General features: G+C 40.6%; 1 protein-coding gene and 1 long non-coding RNA gene across 7 annotated transcripts; one reads left to right on the forward strand and one right to left on the reverse strand.

Annotated features, from left to right (window-relative positions):
- Positions 1 to 2,327: 2,327 nt before the first annotated feature.
- Positions 2,328 to 10,167, reverse strand: SERPINB1 (serpin family B member 1). 5 transcript variants are annotated; one of them, XM_077143727.1, is made up of 7 exons: positions 9,862 to 10,167; positions 8,549 to 8,735; positions 6,499 to 6,636; positions 5,883 to 6,000; positions 4,677 to 4,819; positions 4,423 to 4,590; positions 2,328 to 2,834 (listed from the first exon to the last, which is right to left on the reverse strand). In XM_077143727.1, exons 2-7 carry the CDS (start codon positions 8,714 to 8,716, stop codon positions 2,430 to 2,432), a joined length of 1,140 nt encoding a protein of 379 aa, XP_076999842.1. In that variant the 5' UTR covers positions 8,717 to 8,735; positions 9,862 to 10,167; the 3' UTR covers positions 2,328 to 2,429. The 5 variants fall into 5 exon arrangements, with proteins under 5 accessions (XP_076999842.1, XP_076999844.1, XP_076999843.1 ...); XM_077143729.1 differs by lacking the exon at positions 9,862 to 10,167 and adding an exon at positions 9,543 to 9,688; XM_077143728.1 differs by lacking the exon at positions 9,862 to 10,167 and adding an exon at positions 9,448 to 9,688.
- Positions 10,168 to 11,987: 1,820 nt separating this feature from the next.
- LOC143669148 (uncharacterized) lies at positions 11,988 to 17,232 on the forward strand. Of its 2 annotated transcripts, none has more exons than XR_013168742.1 (3): positions 11,988 to 12,116; positions 12,679 to 12,817; positions 16,504 to 17,232. It is a non-coding gene; the product is annotated as an uncharacterized LOC143669148 (long non-coding RNA). The 2 variants fall into 2 exon arrangements; XR_013168743.1 differs by having other exon boundaries at positions 16,985 to 17,232.
- Positions 17,233 to 17,891: the final 659 nt, after the last annotated feature.

The raw sequence follows: 17,891 nt of genomic DNA on the forward strand, positions 1-17,891 counted from the left end.
TATATTTTATCAGTTTAGGAATAAAAATCCTGAATGTTAGTTTTTCAAATATTATTCTGCCCTGTACTGTCTCTTCTCTTCTCCTGTTAAGCATCTTCTTACTGAATCATTTTGCCTCTTAAACTGTCTTTTGTATTTTCCATCCTTTTGTCTTTCTGGGCTTTATTATGGATAATTTCTTCAAAATTTACAATTTAAAAATTCTCTCTTTAGCTATGTCTAATTTGCTGTTGAAACTTATCTATTGAGTTTTTTGTTTATTATTGTATTTTTGAGTTCTATAATTGTATTCAAATAAGCAGTGTCTTGTTTGATTCCAACCCACTGCTGAAATTTTTTAACCTTTTTTTTATTACCTTGAACACAGAAATCAGTATTGTTTTAATAATTTGTGTGTGATAATTCCAGTATTTGGAGCCTCTGTACCTCTGTTTCTATTATCTGTTGTTTCTGCTGACTTTATTTTAGGTTGTCATATCTTCTCATCTATCTCATTATCTTTGATTGTATGCTGGGTATTGTATTTGAAGAACTGATTGTAAAAATAATTTGAGATTTCAGGGCAATTTTCTCCCAGAGATAATTTTTATTTGCTTCTACCTTATACTAATGGGTAGTATCAAACCAAAATGATTATAATCGAATCTCAGGGATTAGGATTTTGGGGGCTGCTCTAAAACCTGGCAGGGCTGCGTTCTGAGTGGTTTCACACACACTCCTAGGGTGTAGCTCTGTAGGGTCCCAAACAAAAGCACAGGAGGTATACTGGGTTCCCACTTTTGATTGGCCCAAACTTTGTTTGTCTACCTACGCTTGAAACACTCTCAGAATCCCTACTTAGGTTCTCGTTTGTCAGTCCTGTGTTGGCAAATGCACTCAAGGCAAAAGTGGCCCCAATCTCCAGATTTACCTCTCCAGATTTCCAATTTTTCCTGGCTATGGGTCCAGTAATTTTTCTGGAGCTGTGTTAGCTGTCTCTTGCTTTTGGGCTGACAATTCTTTGTTTGCTCCACTTTTCTATTTGTCCTTAGAGGTCTCAGTGACCTAATTTACCATTACAAATTGGAAATTTTCCACATGAAGCATGAATTGAATTGAGTCTCTGCTTGTCAATTTATCAATCATTTAAAGTTTATGGGTCTGTTTTTTCACATGTGAAAAAGAAGCATTTAAACTAGATCTCTTAGTCTTCTGCAATTCAGTTTCTATGTAATTAGCACAATTTACTTTAATTGGATTTAAAGTGGATTTTAGGGTGAAGAGCCAAAAGGGAAGAATTACAGAAAGCAGTGACTATTTTCCTTTTTTCTTATAGCTAAGAGATCATGAAATAAGCGTAGGTGCTAATAAACATTTTAAGGATAAAAAAAAGCAGGAAGGAAAGCTTGTTAAGAAGAGATTTGTTAAAATCTTGTTTATAGATGGAACCACTTATTACCATAATGAACATCAGTATTGTCAGACCAAGAACTGCCATCCATTGTTTTCGCTTGGCTGAGATGGGGGGGGAGGGGTGGAAAAGAAAGGGACTGCCATCAGTCTGGGGTGAATCTCAAGAAACTTTACTAACTCATCAGGTCCATAAGCTTTGTGCCTAGGAGCAAAAAAATGCAGGATTTCAAGCCCCACACAAAGGAGTACATTTGAAAAAAGGTTTATGATAATCAGTGAGTCCACCTCTGCCCCAGCATGGCGGTGCATCAATCCATCCCATTCCCATAACAACCTATGGCAATATCATATCACGGGAGCCAAGAGCCTTCATCAGAAAACACCAGAGAACTGGCTTAACATTTAGATCTCTGCATCTCTACATACCTAGTTTGCTGAGCAGACTCTCCTCTTATATTTTACATTTCCTAGTTTTGTAGTATCTTTTATCAAAAGACCCCCAATTTTAAAAAACTTTACGTATCAGGCAGAATAGAGGTGAACCAAAGAGAGAAAGCAGATTATCATTAGATGGGTCTTTAATCTAATAGATTATAAAATAGAGGACTGTAATAGAATCCTAATCCTAACCAAAGAGACAGAAATATCAGCCAAACAAGTTTGTCTTCCTAATCCTGACCTTAATTGGGATGTTCCCTTACATTTCAATGAGATATCAGTTTTCGAGCCTCTATGCCACAATCAGGACAGAAAGAATCTGATTTATTCCTCTTTTATGTTTTTAACTCAATGCATTTTAACATAAAAATTGTCCACTGGAGACAATTAAAATTTTCCATGTAGATTGTCCATGTGAAAAAGGAAACTAGATGCTCGTGCCAAGGGTAATGAGTATAAAAAGTCAAAAAAGCTGTACTTACAAAGGAAGTTAAAGATTTGTTTGCAGGTAGTATTTTTTATTGTTAACAATGGAAAATTTAGACCATTAAAAACTCAGGTAGTAAAGCTCTAGGCTTCGCCTTGTATTTCCACAGTCTCTAAGGAGAAGTAAGTCTGCCAAGGAAGAGTATGTTCCGTGAGGCATTGTGCTGAATGTAGAAAAGGAATGGATGGTCGGCATTGAAAGTTTCTTCTGGCATCAACATACAGAAGGTGGCAATGCCTGCCGTGGCAGCTGCTGCTTCTGTGCCCTCTTCATTCACTTCCACAAAGGACTTGTGGACAATTTTTGATATAAAAATATCTCTGGATTCTGACATCCCAGAGAGATCAGCTTTGCTACTACTAAAGAGATCCTCCACCCCCAGGTGGGCTAGATGGGTGTTGAGGTTGTAGCTGTCTTCCAGCCTGAATATGGGCAAGCTGACATTGACTTCAACGAGATCCAGATTCTCAGGTTTGGTCCACTCTTTCAATTTTTCCAAAGTCATTTGTTTCTCAATCTGGAATTAAAGTGAGGAAAATGAGTAGGTGAACTCAATTGTAAGCAGTATTAATATATAAAGTAATAAAGCACTATTGGTAATAGTGTCTAAATGGATCAGTTGTCTAATTAGCTTCCTTCATGCTTTCTGCCAAAATGGATTCCTTTTAGAGGATTTCATTTATTTCTGGCAACTGGGGATAACAGAACAGAGTTGTACTCCAAGTCAGCAAGGGCTCAGTTATAGGGACTTTGGACATGAGTCCATCACCTATCTACCCATCCATCCATCGTCCGTCCACCCATCCACCCAGTCATCCAGCATCCATTTGTCCATCCATCCATCCATTATCCATCAGTCCATCTGTCCATCTATCTGTCCATCCATCATCCATCCATCCATCCCTCATCTATCTATCCATCCATCCTTCTGTCCATCTGTCCATTCAAGACTTACTAGGTCCCTACCACACATGGATCATTGTGACAGGGATAGTTATGTTATTACCCCAATTGGTGGTGTGATGCAAGGGAAAATTTAAAAGGCTTCTTCTGTTTATTCTCAAGCTCACTATAGTTGGGGCAATTTGTGAGCCTCAGTGGAACAGAGCTAAAATCTAGTAACTTTAGCTCCTAGAAAAAAATGTTAAGGCAGACAATGAACTGAACCTAGTTCTTATCTCAAATGGGATAATAATAGTACATTGCTTATAGCATTTTTGTGAGTATTAAATGAGTTTACATATATGAAATGCTTGGCACATAGCTATTATAATTTTTATTATTATTGTTATCACAATTGAATGATGATAAGGCCATCATTCTACTTGTTCTATTGATACTGGTCATTACTTTTTATAATCGAGAAAGACTAACATGGAAATACAATGGAAAAGAAGCACTGCATTGATTTTAATAACACTTTATAAAAACAAACGACTGATATTAGACCCCTTCCTAGCAGCAAGTCTGCTCTGGAGGAGCTAAAGAAAAACCACACAGCAGACTAGGAACACTTTAGAAACACTGTCGTCTTCACAATTTTGTCTCGTTGTAGCCCTAACAAGAAATGTCACAGCCTTTGAATGAAATAAAATGGACACTTCATACAAAGTTCATACTAAGAAACAGGACTAACTCCCAAGCAAGCATGTCACATTTGGAAATTTCATAATCACCTCTGACCTGTAATAATAACTGACAATGCAATCGAATTTGATAGTACACAATGATAATGTTTTGGGCTTTTTCCTTTTTTTTTTTTTTTTCCTTCTGTAAAACAATCCTCATCTTGCTGCACTTTCTCCTAAAATTAATCTAAGAGCAAAGTTTGCCATTAGCTGCCAATAGTGAATGCTACTTTCAGTAAAGCTCTTTAGATATTTGCCATCACAGCCGATCATTCTTAGTTTACATCTTTCTTTAAAATGTGAACCTAGGGCTCTGGAGTAGTCAAGCTTGATAGGTTAATTTACAAAGGAATTAGAAAGAATTGGAAAGAAAAGTTCAGTAGTATTAGTAAACATTTATCAAGCACCTACCATATACACAGGGAAAATCAGTGTATCCAAAGCAAATATGAACCCTAAAACTTGGGAATTGGTTACCTTTTTAAGACCTGTGGAATCATCTTTGATGTCATCTGGCAAAAGGATAATCATGCTGAGCTCCTTGCCTTCATAAGGCAGTTCTAACACACGGCACTTAAGTTCCTGGATGTAGCCATATGGAAATTTCTTCTTCTGATGCATCATTTTCACTGTTTTCGTGTCTTTCTGAATAGGTGGAAAGCATAGCACTCAAATTATTATCTGCATTATTTTAGAGCAAATATTAGTTTTCAGCAGTCACATCATCTTACCTTATTCAACCTGAATGGTGCATCTGTCGTGGCCTTTTTCATGAATTTCTCCGCCCAGCTTCCTTTGAAATAGATGGCATTCACGAGCACAAGCTTAGTCATGCTATCAACCACGCCAGAGGCCAACAGTTCTGGAATTTTCCCTAAGAAGATAAGGTGAGAAATTTCTTAAAAATCCATATATTAGGATTCCAAAATTGAACTGACATTTATTAATACTCAAATGCAATTCAAAAGTATGCTTTTCTACTTAATTTAGGAATTAGGAAGCCCTGGCCAGTGTGTATCTACTTTAAATAAACAAATATATGAGACCCACCAATCTACACACAAATGACTGCATTGGTGGGTCAACCTGTTAAAACAAGTACAATATGCTAAAAAAAAAAAAAAAAAAGACCAAAAAGAAGAAAATTCTGCTTTTCTGGCTTGTGTGATAAACAACGATCCTTATTCTGTGAATGGCCTTTATTTTTCGGGAAAAAAAAAAAATATTCCCCCACCCAAATGTCTGCAGTCTCTAGTAAATCACTTCTTCAAATCTGCCAAGTAGAAGCCTTTGCCCACACAAAAAAGATTTTACCAACTGTCCCAAAGTTGACAATGGCGTGCCATTGAAATGCAGGCTTCAGCCAGCAGTGGACCACACGTGAACAAGAACAAGTTCTGTAATGGAAACCAGTTCTGCAGGTGCATTAACTCAAATGCTAAGTTAGAAGAGAGGTTTATTAAATAGATAAACCTCGCCCCACGGTGCCTGATTTATGTGGGAAGATGTCAGCAAAATATATTTACGACCACAGAGGTTTGGGAATGCTGACTTCGTGTATTATAATCTCATTTCCATATGTGTATTAAATATATGTGAACAATCTGGATTTCTCTTAATGGTCTCTTTCTTTTATTCTACATCTAATAATTATCTTAAGCTCAAAATGTAGTTTAAGGGAACTTGCGGGAAGAACAAGCATTTAGCTACATTCGCTAAATCATGCTTAAATTTTTCCTTTCGTGAATTTCTAATATCAGAAAGTTACGTAGCAAAGGAAGCACTTTAGAATTCTATATGCATAGCGTCTTTGATCATAAATGCGTGCAGGCCAACAGAGGGGACAGGGAGTGGAAAAGAGAGAGCAGATAAAATATGCATGGGAAGGAGGAAAAACAAAGTTTGTTTGCAATAGTTATATTTGCTCAGCCTCTTACCTTCTGTCTGCTCTTTGACCCACTGGTTTATTTCCTTCCTTGCATTTTCAGAGGCATGCAGAAAATCCACGCTAGCTAAGTCAGCCCCATACATTTTCTGAGTTGAAGCCAAGAACTCCTATTTTTCAAAAAACAGAGAGTAGGGGATGTGACAAAAAACTCCTAATACATGCAGAGATGCTTTCCCCAAATTCTTAAAGCCAACTGCTATCATCCAAAAAGACTTCATTCTCTTAACCCAGATATTCTGAACCTTTCTACTTTGATGATATATTAATGATTATTTTCTTAAATACCTTTGACAAATAATTCCGTAACTCAGCAAATAAGTACTGAACTTCTATGTAAAGTGAATAGCAGAATCCCCTTTGGCTTTAACAAAACAGCCAGGGGCAACCTTTTCACTATAGAAATTGTGAAATGGAGCCACCACATCACTTAATGGGAATATTGTAGCTTATATGCTTTCATTCGGACTCGTATTCCTGTGGGTTCTAATTCCATTATTCACAAACAACCCAAGATGATATTGCAACTGAATGTTTATCAACATTAAAACTGAGTTCTACGACACTGTCTAGTAGCAGTTTCAGATGATGAAGCACAGAATACTCACAGGGAGGAAATTATATGTTTTCTCGCCATACAATCGATTAGCAAGTTTCAGAATATAAGAAACTCCCCGTTTGTTGATATCGGCATTCAGGATCTGAAATTTTGAATGAATATCCTCCGACGTATCAAAATGAAAAGCCTAAAACAAAGAAACATTCTTTCTATAGCCATTTATTTTGAAATTATGACATTATTCTTTGGTGTTGGTATCCATTAAATTAAATTGGTTTTTGATTTGATGATCTCCAGCCCAGAACTTTATTCATTGTTCATTGGACAACAAACAAAAGCGAATCCAAAATTTACAGCCTTATAAGACACAATAATTATAGCATTAGAAACTGCTTTTACATTCCTTGTTATAATTATGTTCCACAAATATGAGTGATTCATAACTATCTGTATAACTGTGCTTTTATCCCAAAGAGAAACATAAATGGCATGTCCATCCTTATATTATGCATCAAATATAATTATATGAAGACTTCATAGGAATAAATAATGAAAATAAGAATCATTAGCTATGTAGAAACACACAAAAATTGCACATTGAGGTTTTTCTTCTGTTATGACCTTATTATCAGCAGTAAATCACTAATTTAAAATAGCTATTTTAAACTTGGATTTCCAGCAGAAATTTAATTTCCCACGTGTCAGTTACAAATCAAGAGGCCTTTCATGGTTTTATGAAGCCTGGGCTGGTTCCCTTCTTTTAAGAGACAAAAAACAAAACTACACAGCTGTACAAAGTCCACTTTACTCACAGAGATATGGAATGCATGCATAATTAATATGAACAAAACAATAATCTGTTTTTTTGGCAGTGGAGGCAAAAAAAAATCCCTCAAAATTTTCTTTGCCTGAGGCTATTGAGTCCAGGGAAAAGTTTCAAAATAGAAGCTAATATAACCTTGCAAGAAGTAACTAACAATTAGTCCCAGGTGCTAAAAATGTGTTTAAAAAAATTTTTTTTAAGCTTCTATATCTGCCATGATGAAAACAGCAGGTTTCCCAAAGCACAGAAATAAAAACTTTGAAGCTAGAACAGTTCCATGGACCAGATTCCAAGACTAAAACCTTTCCTAGTTACATGCAGGCAGGTCTTAGAATAAGACCTTCACTTGTGCTGCTCCTTTCCCTAAGATTCAAGGGAAACCATAATTCCAGGCTCAGAATTAAAAAGTAATGAGCACAGACCCTTGGGGGGGGGGGGGAATGGCTGGGATATTACTACCCCTTCTTTTGCCCTTAGGATGTCAGTGCCTCATTACTGAGAATCTGGTCCTCTCTCTCCTAGGCACTCCATGCAGTGACGAGTTCCTACCATCAGCCTACTGAGCCCACTCAGTGCCAGGCTTGGGACTAGGCTCCAGGGACATGACCGCCAAGAAAGCACTTTTTCCCTTGTCCCTTCAAAAAGGCCACACTGCAAACTTCTCCACCGGGGTGCATTTCCTATGTCTCTTTATTCTTGGGACTAGAAACTTCTTTCTAATGTCCAACCTCAACCTATGCATTTAAAGAAAAGAATGTTGGTGCTTGGCAGGTATGCTGGGTGAAGCCGCAAAGAAGGAGATGACTGCTAGCATTGTTCATTATGCTCAAAGGAAACAGGTGAGGTGACAGGTATTGTGTATGAACAGCACATCAACCCCCAAACAAAGAGAAACCTGGAAATCCCAGTCCAAGAGCAGATGTCTAAATAGCATGTCATCCCCAAAACAGAGAAACTCGGAAATCCTAAAACAGACGCCATGGCTTACAGGAAAGCTGTCAAAAATCCTCCCACTCATAAATGAGCATCAGGGTTGAGGGGCAGGGAGTTTTCTCAGCTTTATTCACCATACTGTCAGCATGGAAAACAGTCAAGACCCAATCATGAGTGAAATTCCGCACATAAATGGATCATTCTTGGAGCTTCTTCAAGGAAGCCTGGCGTCCTCATTTATAGCTGGAGAACACAGAAATATGGGAGCTAAAAGGCACATGTGCTTACTACGAATTTTAAATTGGTAAGGAAGATGGCAGGGAGAGGGCATTGCCTTGCTGACCTTGGACAACTGGGCGGCGGTGTCGCCCTGAGCCCCCAGATAGATCATGGCCAGGGCTGAGGAAATGCTGAAGGGGGAGAAGAAGATGTTCCCAGTCGGGTTGTCGTTATTCAAGGTGCGGAACAGGTCCAGGGCGAACTGGGTGCTTGCTGTGCTCAGCTGCTCCATGGCGAAGGGCTTCCTACAACTGAACAGAGACCCCGGGTTGCCCACGGACCCCACCAGAGAACCAGGTAGCACCTGCCCCACCGTCTGTCTTCCCGGACTACATCGGCTGCCCCAGGATGCCCTGGAACTTCTACAGAGCCCAGCTCCCCCAGTCCCCCACCTTTTATCAGGAGGACAAGGAAACACCCAATCTTTCCATTCCCACGCACACAAGCGTGTGGACCGGGGCGGCTGACAATGGACTCATCAGCAGACGCAGATCCAGGGCCCGTGTGCCCTACAGGGTCCTGACCTGGAAGACAAGGTGAGCCTGGCGGCACACGCATCTCTGACCCCTTGGTTTAAGTCTCTGACTCCACTGCCCCACATTTAGCAGAAATAAGGACACTGTCATTAGATAAGTGTCATTAGATAAAGCTACCTAGGTGTGCATGAAAGTTCACTCCAGCAAGGTAAATGGGACGGGGGCTCCTTTCTGAGACGCAGTCACTGAGGTCTGGAGAGGGGCGACGTCCACAGAGTCTCGGAGCCGGGGTGGGAGATTGAGAGCTTTGAAAGCCTTGCAAGGTGGCTCCCCGCGTGCAGGCGAGGAGACCCAGCAGGGGGCCGGGTGGCGTGACCCCTCTGGGTTCCTCCTCCAGTGGGAGTGGCGTCTGCCCTGACCTCGGCCGTCAAGTTTGGTGAGAAAGACGCCGGTTTAAAGCCTCAGCTCGGCCACCCCCCTCACGGGCCTTTGCAGCGCTTAAGTTTTCCTCTCCGAACACAAAAACCGCACAGCCGCTGGGGACCTGAGTCACAACTCGAGTGACTGCGTCGCTCTCCTTACTAAGCTCTGGGTCTGCCTGGCCTCTGGCCTTCCTTTTCTGCAGCCGGGAAAAGAGAGTCGGGCTCCAGGCCCGGGACCGCGGGGAAACTGCACCGACAGCCCCGGAGGGAGGAGCGTCCGCGAGAAAGGAAATCGCTGCGACCTCCAGTTTCCGGTGTGTCTGTTCCCGGGACCGCCCCGCCGACTTTCCCTTCCTCTCCCTCCAGGGCCGGGACGCTGGAGGGGGCACCCGGCTCGCCCTCCCGGAGGGGCGCAGCTGGAGATCCCCTCCCGCCCCGACCGGCCCCTCCTCCCCTGGGCGCCTCGGCTCGGCCCTTACCGTTGCGCAGCGGGCTGGATGTGAGGCCGGGGCCAGGTCCTGGAGAGGGCCGAGCGCCCGATCGGTGTTTTATAGGGTGCGGTCGGGTGCAGGGGTGGAGGAGGGTGCGCCGCGGCGGGGCGGGGCGGCCAGGCTGGCGGCGGGTCCCCCCGGTGACTTCCTCTTAGTCAGAGCTGCGGAGTTGGCCATGTAGAAACAGGAGCGTGGAGCAGAGCCTCCCTGTGAATTCTTGTGAATGCGTCCAGGTCACCTCTAGAAGACAGGCGTAAATGTGTGTACCAGAACTGGCTGGCAGGTGGTGGTGGCTGTCAGCCGAGGTTGTGACTTCTAACATGACACTTCAGCCCTCCTTCGAGGGGCCCATCCCTTTCGTAGCTTAGAGCCAAAAATCTTCAGTAAATAGGAACAAAATATCCAGCAAGATATAAAAAGGATAATGCTTGTGGCCATGTTAGGTGTATCTGAGATGGTGAAGTTGGTTTCAAATGAGAAAACACGGACAGCTTAAAGGAGAGATAACTTTTTTTTTTCATTTCAATAGATGCAGAAAAACAGTTTTAATAAATCTCATTTCGGCATGTGTTTATAAGAATAAATAAAGCCGCTGGGAGAATTCGGCTTGTGTTTATAAGAATAAATAAAGCCACTGGGAGAATTAAGAATGAAAAAGAATTTTCTTTTTCTGTTAAAGGGTATATGTAGAAGATCTACATTTGCATCATAATTAATAGTAAAGCATTGAAGGCTTTCTGTTGAATATTGGGGTCAAGACAGTTATTCCCAGCATCATTTCCATTCAGTATTTTCCTGAAGGTCCTGGACACTGACTAAGAAATGCAAGTTCTAAGGATTGAAAAGGAAGAATTGTCTTTATTCACATGTGACATGATAGTAAACATTAAAAAGAACCTATAGATAGATTATTTAGATTTCTAAGGAAGTTTAGCAAGATTAATGACTAAAAATCAGCTTAATCACTTGAAACTAGATGGAATTATGCCTCGCAGTCATGTCTTGATCAATGTGATTCTTATGAGTAAATTATTTCCATTTTATTCTGCTCTCTGGATAATATATTTTTAGATAATCAGTCCCTCAAAACATAAATAAAATTAGAATATTCCATGAACAGTTCTGCAATTGGAAATAGTTTCAAATGAAAGAGTAATTTGCATATACTGAGAGCTAGCTATAATATAGTTAAAAGGGAAACAAGACAGCAACTGGATAGTGACCTAAATAATTTTAAATATTTTTTTTAACATTTGTTCCCCCTATTATTTATTTTTATTCCATATGTTCTACTCATCTGTTGAAATGGTAGATAAAAGGAGCATCAGACACAAGGTTTTCACAATCACACAGTCACATTGTGAAAGCTATATCATTGTTCAATCATCATCAAGAAACATGGCTACTGGAACACAGCTCTGCATTTTCAGGCAGTTCCCTCCAGCCTCTCCATTACATCTTGAATAACAAGGTGATATCTACTTAATGCGTAAGAATAACCTCCAGGATAACCTCAATAACCTCCAGGATAACCTCTCGACTCTGTATGGAATCTCACAGCCATTGACACTTTGTCTCATTTCACTCTTCCCCCTTTAGATCGAGAAGGTTTTCTCAATCCCTTGATGCTAAATCTCAGCTCATCCTAGGGTTTTCCTCAATCCCTTGATGCTGAGTCTCAGCTCATTCTAGGATTTCTGTCCCATGTTACCAGGAAGGTCCACAGCCCTGGGAGTCATGTCCCACGTAGACAGGGGGATAAATATGTTTTTAATAACATATTTTTAGCTTAAGGCATCAAGAAAAACTCAACGCTCATTCTACAGAGTGATTCTCCTATAATTGTTTATAAATGTTTCCCTAAAAATGGCCTTGAGGGTTGCTCTGGTTTCAATCTGTTGTGTACCCCAGAAAAGTCATGTCCTTTAATCCTCATTCAATATTGATGCGTGGTATCTGTTTATTGTTTCCAGGGAGATGTGACTCACCCAATTGAGGGTGGTAACTTTTGATTAGACGGTTTCCATGGAGATACGTCTCCACTCATTCAAGGTGGGGTTGCTTACTGAAGTCCTTTAAGAGGGAACCATTTTGGAAAAGGAAAGCTTTAGAAGCCCACAGAACAGACAGATCCCTGGGGAAGCCATTAAAGATTCCTGGAGAGAAAGTGAGCAGAGAGATGTCGCCATGTGCCTTTCCAGCTGAGAGAGAATCCTGAACATCATCCGCCTTCATGAACCAAGGTATCTTTCCTTGGATGCCTTCAATTGGACATTTTTATATCTTTCCCTTAATTTGGACATTTTCACAGCCTTAGAACTATAAACTTACAACTTAATAAATTCCCCTTTTTAAAAACCGTTCCATTTCTGGTATATTGCATTCTTGCAGCTTACTAACTAAAACAAGGGTTTTAGGCAAGACATGGTGATTTCATGGCAATGAGAGATTTTTGGACCCTGGGCTGTAGTTGTAGGTTGCTATACACTCATAGGAGAGTCTAAAATTACTTAAATTCTCATATCTTGGTGGGCTTAAATGTTTGAGGTCACAAAAATGAACTAAAATGACCTCTCAGAGTTTCCTCTAGTCCTTTAATTTTCTGAAGAGTAATGGAATGGGCCCAGCGCAGTGGGTTGAATTATGTACCCCAGTGTGGACCTGTCTTTGGTCGGGATCCACACTCTCGTAGCCGTGGACCCATTATAAATAGGATTTCTTGAAGGTGTTACCTCAGTTAAGGTATGGCCCAACTGAGTCTCGCTGGGTTTTAATCTGGATTGCTGGTGTCTTTTGTAAACAAAGTCAGATGGAGAGAGAAGCCATGGGGAGCAGCCAGAAGCTGGAAGTCACTGGAACCAGGAAGAGAAGATGCTGCCATGTGAATGGAAAAGCCAGAGAACCCCAAAGACTGCCAGCCAGCCAGAAGACACCAACCCTGAGAGTAAGCAATCCGTCTATCTTCTGAAATCATGAGTTAATAAGTACCTGTTGTTAAGCCAACCCATTGCACGGTATTTGTTTTAGCAGCCAGGAAACTAAAACACCTAGCATTAGCATTTCAGCTGTGCAATGTAGCGTCACCCTCCAGAGGTCAGCATAGAAGCAACCCATGTGTCTATCAAATGAATGGATAAACAAGATGTCATGTACACGATGAAGTATTGCTGAGAATTTAAAAAGAATGAAGTTCTGATACACACTACAACATAGGTGAATCTTAAAGACATCATGTTTAATGAAATAAGTCAAACACAAAGGGACAAATATTATGTCATTCCACTTATATGAAACATTTAGATATGCAAATTCATAGGGTCAAAAGGTAGATTACAATGAATTACCAGGAGTGGGGACTGGGTGGAATGGGGAGTTATTGCTTAATGGGGACAGAGTTTAGAGTGTTGAATAACTTTGGTAATGGAAGGTAGTGATGGTTGGTCCAGGATTGTAAATGTAATTAACATCACTGAATTATATACGCAGAAGTGGCTAAAATGGGACATTCTATGTTGCATATGTTATCACAATAAAGATTTTTTTTTTTAAATCAGGGTTTTCAACCTTAACTAAAAACAAAACAAAACAATGACCAAAAATCCCTGTAAATTTTGACTCTGGATTCCCTGAAATGTAAAACCAGAAGTAACCTTAGAAGTTATCTAGTTGTCAGTGTTACAGATGAGAACAGGGATGAAGTGATTCTGGGACTTTGGGCTCTAAGTACAAGGCCCTTTTCAGTGCCTTACATAATTGAAGAATGACTTCAAATTGCTGAATTTTCTCCCTCTGTTGTAGCTTGGGTAGGCTCTGAATTATTACAGAGAATCAAGATGGATAATAATCAACAGTTCAAAAGAATCCCAGTGGGAAAATAAATAATACTATTTCCCTAAATTTGATCATTTTTTTTCAGTGTCAGAATATGAACAAATAATGGGCTCTGTCTAAGGAAAAACCTATGAAGGACTTTGTCTTAGAGTACTTTTAGATGAATGAGAAAATGAGAGGAGGAGTTAATACAATTCATGATCATGCCATCTTAACCAAAATCCTATGGAAACAGTGAAAAAGATGAGAATCAAAATATTCATGCATCTAATTTGGTTTTAAGTAACGTTTGCAGTGACCTTACTGTACCAGGCCGTGCACTGGGAGAGCCCCTTACAGTATCCCATGTGAGCAGCTGTAAAATGCGTGAGGTGAATAGTGCTTTGCTGATGGACAATCTGGGTAATCTGGAAGCAATTTGGAAAATTATAGGTATTATAAATTTATGCTTTAAACAGACTGATAGATGATATATGGATAGGTAAATAGATGGATAGAAAGATAAACTGATATAACAAATATGGCAAAATGTTAAAAATTGGTGGATCTGGGTATCTGGGTGGAGGTATGTTGGATTTCCTTATATGGGTTTTATATTATTTTTGCTACTGTCCTTTACGTTTGAAATAATTTCTAGATACGTTTGTAATTAGGTTCCTACCCAGCCACGGCCCTTCCCACCCCCAAAGGAAGGAAATTGAGATACTGACTCTAAAACAATGCAGATGTCTCTGTGGCCCAGGAACTCGTGCATGGTAGGCAGGGCTGGGTGCTGGGCCTCCTGGGGTCTGTCTCCCTCCCCTGCAGCTGGCAGGGCAGGAGCTGTCCAACAAGACTTGCCCACATCTGAAGCCTCCCCACTGGGCAACAGTCGGTCTTCATCCGTCCGCTCAGCTAATCCACCCATTTGGCTTTACCTCCAAAGCATGTCCTGATTCGCAACTGTCCTGTAAGTTTCAAATTATTCCAAAATAGAATGTTTAAGGAGATATATATATATATATATATATATATCCTGAGGCTCACCAGGGTCCCTTCATCTCTGATGCGGACGCATTACCTAATCAAAATTACCATCATCATCTCTCACCTCCAAGTGCTCTCTTCTTCCTTCCTTGGACCTTTTGGTTCCTTTTCCACATAGCAGTCACAGCAATCTATTGAAACTATATTTTATATCACATCAATCATATCATATCATATCACTCCTCTGCTTAAACTCCTCCAGTGATATTCCATGGTAGTTAGAATGAACCTAAACTCCTCACCCTGGCCCTCAACTGTCAGACAGATCTCTTCCTTCCTCCTCTTTCTCCTTCCCCCCTCAGCTCATGGACCGTCTTTCAGTGTCTCAAACTAGAAGCTTACATTCTTTGGGGTCTTGGTTCTTGCTTTGGATTCTTTCTGAAATGACTGACTCCTTATAATTCTCGTGTCTGCTTAAATGCCACCTCTTCACTGAAAACTTCCCTGCTCTCAGCCCAAGCCACTTTCTGTCCCTTTTGGTTTATAACCTGTCACCATCAGATATTTTCTTGTTTACTAATGAATGTACCATCTGTCTCCTTCAATAGGAAGTAATGTCTTGAGGATAGGGTTTTAATGGAATCACTTACTGCTCTAACCCCAGGCTCTAGAAAATGCTTACCACATAATAGATGTATAATACATGCTGTTGAACAAATGAGTGATCTAATGAAGATTCTAGCTCTGTACCCAGTTTCACAAAAGCCAAGCCATCAAGTAAACCCAGGACAGACAATGTGCTGTTGATATGTGGTACTTGCTCAATGAATGGCAAGAGGAGGAGCAGGTTTCTCAAATCAAGAAGACAGAAGACTTCTGATGGAAGTGGAACCCAAGCAAGATGAGCTCAAGCTCCAATATAAGAACTGTAACACTAGATAGAAAATCATATACATGAGACAGTAAGATGCCAACATGTCAGCTCTGAGGATTTAGAGCTGAGAAGAGGCATTCACCAAAGTCTCCCCTTATTGCCTTGAGGACAAAGTGAGAACAAGTAAGGTGATTTTACAGTAAAGAACTGAGAAACAGCCTCCAGTGTGGCACTCAAAAGGGAGGTCCTTGGCTTTGGTGTGGTCCTGTCACCCTCTCCCAAACAACTCAGATGAAGACACAGAAGGGTGCAAAGAGTACATTTTCAAGTGGAACAAATCTATTGCAGTGGGTTACGGAATCAAGATTCAAATTAAAACATAAATAAATCTGTAGAGACATAATTAGATTAGTGGTTATAAAGGGCTGGGAAAGGATATAGGGATTGAGTGGTAACTGCTAAGGGGTATAGGGTTTTTCTTTTTAGAGTAATGAAATGTTCTTAAATTAATTGTGGTGATGAATACACAACTCTGTGAATATACTAAAAGCCGTTGATTGTACACCTTGGATGGATTGTATGGTGTGTGAATATATTTCACTGAAAGTGCTTTTAAAAAGATCCAAATCAGAAGATTTTAAAAATGCAGGATTCCTTTGAAATCATGGAGTTCAGCCTATTTCTTTTGACAGGTACCTTGTAACCAAAGGAAGTTCAAAGCTTCTTGCCCAAATTTTCCCAGTTGGCTACTAAGGAAGCATTGGAGGCCAGTTTCACAGTTCTGTACCCAGTTCCACAAAAGCCAAGTCATCAAGTAAACCATTTCCCGTAGCGCAGCAGGGATACTTTGTAGTGAAGCTTACACTTGTAATCCCCAAACACAATTTCATTGAAACTCTTCCCAGGAGTGCCTGCATTCACTGACAACTGTCTGCAAACTGATGGTATTGTGCTTTCAGAATTTAACTCACCTGATGTTTTAAATCACCCCGGGAGGTAGGGAAGACACTTCTGAGTTACTAGGCATGGGAAGTGCAAGAGCAATGAAACCCCCAAAGGGTAACCCCAGATCGGAAGGGGTTTATCTGCTTTCAGAAGAGGGATCCTCTTAGCTGTAGGACTGAGGTGAGCATACAATGTATGGCGTAAGATGTGAGGAGGGTAAAATTGCACACTTGATCAGCTCCCCAGTGGTCACGTCTTGCATAACTAGAGTATGATTTCAAAGCCAGGAAATTGACATTGCTACAATCCACAAGGCTAATTCGTATTTCACCAGTGTGATGGTTTGGAGGTTTCATGGATTCCAGATCATGTTGGTAAAGCTAGTCCATTCCTGTGGTGTAGACCTGTTATGCGTGGAACCTTTTGATTTGGTTATTTCAGTTGAGACATGCCCCAGGTGGGTCTTAATCCTCTTACTGGAGTCCTTGGTAACAGATGAAATTCAGAGACAGAAAGCAGAGAGAAAGCCACGGAAACAGAGAGGAAGCCACTGAAGCCAGAAGCTAGAAGCAACAGCCCAGAAGAGAAGGGAGAGACCAGCAGATGCCACCATGTGTCTTGCCATGTAACAGCAGCCTGTCTTCAGAAAGAAAGTACTGTCATGATAATGCCTAGTTTTAGACATATTCATGGCCTCAGAACTGTATGCTTATAAACTAATAAATCTCCATTGTAAAAGCCAACTCACTTTTTGGTATCTGCATTTCAGCAGCTTTAACAAACTAAAACAACCAGCTTTACATGCAGTCACCTGTGTGTGTGTGTGTGTGTTTGTGTGTGTGTGTGTGAGAGATAGAGAGAGAGAGAGAGAGATTTTCTGGGTAATTTTATCTCATGTGCATTCACACAAACATTGCCACAATCAAGATACATAACTCTTTCAGTCACAGAAGGCCCCTTGTGCTTTCCTTTTGTAGCCACACCAAACTCCCTCTTTCCCCCTCTCCAAATTCTAGCAACCACTAATCTATATAATTACATCATTTCAAGTACCTTATAAAAGTGGAATCATACGGCATGTAACATTAAGAGATTAGATTTTTCGGTTAGCGTGATTCCCTTGGGGTCTGTTATGGGTTGAATTATGCTAATAATTCAACTAAATATAAATATAGTGTATTGGGGTCCTAATCCCCTGAACCTCAGAATGTAACCTTATTTGGAAATAAGCTTGTTGCAGATAGAATTAGTTCAATTAAGATGAAGGAATACTAGACCAGGGTGGGCCCCTAATCCAGTATGACTGGTGTCCCTATAAGAAAAGGAAAAAAAAACACAGGAAGGAGAAGGTCTTATGAATTGGATGCAGAGACTGGAGCAATGCAACCACAAGCCAAGGAAT

Source organism: Tamandua tetradactyla, chromosome 25 (assembly GCF_023851605.1).
Source record: "Tamandua tetradactyla isolate mTamTet1 chromosome 25, mTamTet1.pri, whole genome shotgun sequence".
NCBI classification, from domain to species: domain Eukaryota; kingdom Metazoa; phylum Chordata; class Mammalia; order Pilosa; family Myrmecophagidae; genus Tamandua; species Tamandua tetradactyla.